At 42.5% G+C, this 4,542-nt stretch overlaps 1 protein-coding gene across 3 annotated transcripts; it reads left to right on the top strand.

Moving 5' to 3' along the window:
• The first annotated feature begins 228 nt into the window (after positions 1–228).
• On the top strand, positions 229–3,522 carry LOC148029841 (transcription factor TGA2-like). 3 transcript variants are annotated; one of them, XM_087686163.1, is made up of 4 exons: positions 229–424; positions 1,119–1,166; positions 1,276–1,514; positions 1,907–3,522. In XM_087686163.1, the coding sequence occupies exons 1-4, from the start codon at positions 229–231 to the stop codon at positions 2,495–2,497; spliced, it is 1,074 nt and encodes a 357-aa protein (XP_087542289.1). In that variant the 3' UTR covers positions 2,498–3,522. The 3 variants fall into 3 exon arrangements, with proteins under 3 accessions (XP_087542289.1, XP_087542290.1, XP_087542291.1); XM_087686164.1 differs by lacking the exon at positions 1,119–1,166 and having other exon boundaries at positions 1,907–3,521; XM_087686165.1 differs by lacking the exon at positions 1,119–1,166 and having other exon boundaries at positions 287–424; positions 1,263–1,514.
• Positions 3,523–4,542: the final 1,020 nt, after the last annotated feature.

Below are 4,542 nucleotides of genomic sequence, written 5' to 3'. Positions count from 1 at the left end.
AGACTATATCAATCCCCCCCTCCCAAGCCCATCCAATTTGCTCACGAGTCATTCCCAGTCGCATTCTCTTCACCCAAACCGGAGTTCTCCGTTCTTCCAAAAACCCATCCCATTAATCCACTAACAATACTACCGATATCCCACTCCAGGACCCAAATCCCATCACTCCCAATACCAACATCCAACGCTCGGCATCGCAATCGGTCGCATCGAGCATTAATCGATCCCATGGAAGCCCAGGACTCATGGCAGCTGGCTCAGGTCTGGCTGCAGTGGAAGGCCAAGGTGCAGGCCCTCCGGTTCGCCCTCGTCTCCAAGAGCCCTGATTCCCATGTCAGGCAGCTTGTGAAGGACTGCATGAGCATCTACAAAGCCTCCCACAAACCTCCCCCCACCACCGATGGATTGCTTGCAACTATTTCAGGTCAGGCTTCACACACTTTTTGTTTGTTGCATTGCTTGTGGATTGCATTAACTTGTATTGAATTGTGCCGTTGCGAGACTCTTAGGTCCATAAGCCCATACAACAAGAAGAATTCCTTCATTATTCCATTTTTCCCATAAGTCCATACGACAAGAAGCATTCCTTCACAATTCCATTTGTCCCCATGACCTGCATTTCAGCAAATGAAAACTTAGAACTTTTCTGCAACACATCCTGTGAAAGAGAACAGAATAAACATATAGTGATGGTTGTCCAGGAGAATTGCCTGACACAAATGTACTCTAAGCTAGCATTAAAAAAGCACTAATAATATTCTATTGGAATTGGATACTGCATGACTTACCTTCATTGCATTAGGGAGCCATGTACAGAGTACTTTCAGTACACAGTTGGTAGTCATTCTATCCAGACATGCACAGAATACTAATCTAAACACGCTCAATGGCTTACTTTCATTGCCTCAAGATGGGCTTATTGATTGCTCAAACCATTCAAACACTCTAGCTTGTTTCTCAAAGTTATTCTTAGCACATATTATATCTCTTCTTTCCAAAACTCTCATCAGGAAAATTGTCTTGACTAACAGCCTGGCTTACACATATTGTGTCTAGTAAGTAAAACATTCAAGCTAAAATGATAAATTTCAGAGAATCTGTTGTATATACGTGTGTAGGTGATAGAGTGAGATTTCAATCCACTTTTGGGTGGCCCAGAAGAGAATGCAAGTATTCTTTGGCTGTACTGTGTCTGATTCTTTCTACTTGCCCCCACTGAATAGAGTTTTGTGTTGAGGCATGTTTTCTGGTATTGGTTAAAGTTTTTTCCTGCAGGGCGTCATTCCTCTGCTCTTGAAGCAGCATTTATGTGGATAGGTGGTTGGAGGCCCACATCAGCTATAACACTCGTGTACTCGAAAATGGGTATTGATGTGCAGAAGCTTAATGGTTGCATAAGCCATGATGATGTGACATGCCTGTTGTCAAAGTCACAGTTAGCTTCAATGGATGCTTTGCAGCATTACACGCACCAGGCAGAGATGGAGCTTTCAAATCAACTAGCAACCATGCAGGTGAACCTTTGCTTCTTGAGTTTTCTGTTGCAATTTATCCTGTTTCTGCCAAGCCATTTTGAAGCTGTCTGCCATGGTCTGGCATGATGCGCACAATAACTTTTCAACAAATTCTCACTATACTTCCCACATTGTGAATTACGACAACATCATGAGCTTCTGCGAGGGAGGGACCACATACCTAGCTCGGTGTGGTTGCTCCCTGCCCCCGACCAGGTATGTGGTCCCTCCCTCGCAGAAGCTCATGATGTTGAATACTATAAGGAAAAACAAGGGAAAAGATCCGGGCCTTTTCCCAGTGACACGGGAAAGTGTCTAAAGCCACTTGTGATTCATAATATTCTGGCTTTTCTAGGTTTGCTGAGCCTGACTACTGCTTTGGGTTCTTTCAGATGCTTATTGCAGATCAAAGCATGACAGAAGCCATAGGGATTGGGAGCTCTGCTTTCATCATGTCACACAACATAGTGCAAGGACAACAATTAATGGAGTCAAAGCTTGAAACTTTGAGTTCGCTGTTTAAGCGATCAAGCTCTCTCAGGCTGCATACCCTCCAAGAGCTACAAAACCTGCTGACCCCAGTACAGGCAGCCCATTGCACACTTGCAGCCTTTGAGCTGGTTTTTGCTTTGAAAACATTGGACCTAAAGACCAAAGCAAAGATGGAGGATGATAGAGAGAACCACCAAGTATTGTCTGTGTCTCCTCCCTGTTCTGCAGATGCTGCTTGCAGACCACCTTATTGCCAGGGAAAATATCATGCTGATGGAAGAGAATCACCAGTGGCTTATTGCAAAGAAGCCACATTACTTGATGGAATCAAACACACATTAGCTGACTATGAAGAAACCATCTTACCTGATGGCCAAGTATATACTTCAGCTGGTGCAGAAGAAAATGCATGTACCTGTGAAGGTGAAGACAGGAGAGGGACAGAGCATGTAGATTGGTTGAGTTCCACAGCTTGCAGTAAGCCTGCATAAGTCCAGATTATAAGCTTGTGCATGGATGAGCTATCATGGGCTGCCATGTGTTTCAAAGTGCTCACAGCAATTGCAGTCATGTTTTTCCCACAGCAATTGCAGTTATGTTATTCCCATCAAGCTCTTGCATGAGTTGAGATAGAGTGATTACTAGACTATCTTGTAGCTGATGAATAGATTCAGATTGAAGGGGTTTAATCAATTCATATCGTGCTATATGAACTTGGGAAGCTCAATTTTCTGTGAGGCAAGCAACATTCTACTGACTCACTGCAGAGTTGTAAAGAAAGAAAAGATGAATAACTTAAGTAAGCCCTGCTAAATATAATTCTCTGAGCGAGTGAACTTCTTTATTTCAATTTTCCTTACTGTATATAAGAGACAAGGCATTGTGCTGAATAGGGCCTGCAAATTTAAAAGGTGAACAAATTAAACTAGCAAGATTGACAGAATATCAGAAGACATCAGGGGCTAAACAAAGCTGTGTGTCAAGATGAAAGAACATGTTTACATATCCAAATAACTATATGGCTCAAGACAAAAGATACATCATGGTACTCTTAAGGGAACGCTTTGATATAGGATGAGCTGAAATTGGCAGAAATGGATCTAGTGTAACAAGGTCGACTGTCTACTAGCAATCGTGGAGGAATGTGAATTCTCCAGTACTAAACCTACTTTCTTTGTTAGCATTTCCAGTGCTATTACAATGGCATATTGCAATGAGTATCATCCTAATGCTACATAGAGTTATGCCACAGCATGGATGTGGAACCAATTAAGATTTGTTCAACTTGTGAAGCAAGTTTCATGTTAAGTCAAGTTGTCACCCATATTGCAGCTACAACCAGGCATACAGGTAGGAAGACTCGCATTGTAGGTGTATCATGCAGAAAATGATATAAATCTGCATTATAATTGTTGACTATGTCCTCTGACCACACAGCTACTATTGTTGCTCTCTTGTTGGAGACGAAATAAAGACATAACTAGCCTGTTTGCAGTCACGGGAACGAGGATCCCAACCCACCACAAGAAGATTTAGATAAATTCCCACTATAATTGAACCCACATCATTGGAAAATGACAAAAACGTCTGCACCCACTCTTTGCCGCAAGCTGGGCAATGGGCATGAAGGGGCTGTCTTGTGATGTTTGACACTAGCACATGTGAATTATATGGAGTTCCTCACAATTGAGAATGACCAAAACTTGTATTTGAGAGTCACCTGTGCAGATGATCCTAGAAGATGGCGTGCTTAGAACCCAGATAGAAGTGAAACTTGTCAGATGTGTGCTACTGATCTTTCCCACTGTGGTATACATGACTGCACATTGGCATTGTATCTATTAGATCATATCCTAAGATAAGAACCCCATGTGGAAGTGAAAACCTGTGTCAGATGTTTGCTACCGATCTTCCCCACTATGGTGTACATGACTATAAATTGGCATTATATCTACTAGATCATACTGTGGTGTGCATGACTGTACACGACAATTGTATATGGTAGGTCATACCGTATGTTGAGTCTATCCAAGAAGGCGCACTGCTTGCAGTTCGTGCCTTCGATCTATCAAACAGCTTCAAGCAAGAAATCTCCTTGAGATTCAAAAGCTGCCAACAGAAATTAGTTCACCAACGTTGCTCTGTAAGGTATCAACATGTATATCTCTTCTGTGTTTGTATGTTTGAGATGCATAACGCCAGCCGTTTGTAATCGGACCCTTTGTAAGCTGGAAGATCGAGGGGTTCTCTTCAGCAGGGTAATCATCATGTCAAAAGAGGAAATTCCCATGTCCACCGTTCTTGGGCTTTCTGCAAAATTGCCACTAATGGATTATGGCATAAGAGGAAATCCCCATGTCCGCCGTCCTTGGGCTTTCTGCAAAATTCCCACTAATGGATTATGGCATCGCTCTAAAGGCGGGGTTTTAAAAAACCCTAGAGCATAATAGCATCTAGTAGGGTCCTCACAAATGGAAAGAGATTCCTAGGAAGATCCATTAGTTCCACCCACAAAGGATAACTTATTAGATCTTTG

Source organism: Lygodium microphyllum, chromosome 10 (genome assembly GCF_053477565.2).
Source record: "Lygodium microphyllum isolate KBCC chromosome 10, Lygodium_microphyllum_v1.1.10, whole genome shotgun sequence".
Lineage (NCBI taxonomy): Eukaryota > Viridiplantae > Streptophyta > Polypodiopsida > Schizaeales > Lygodiaceae > Lygodium > Lygodium microphyllum.
This window is presented reverse-complemented; position numbering and strand designations above follow the sequence as displayed.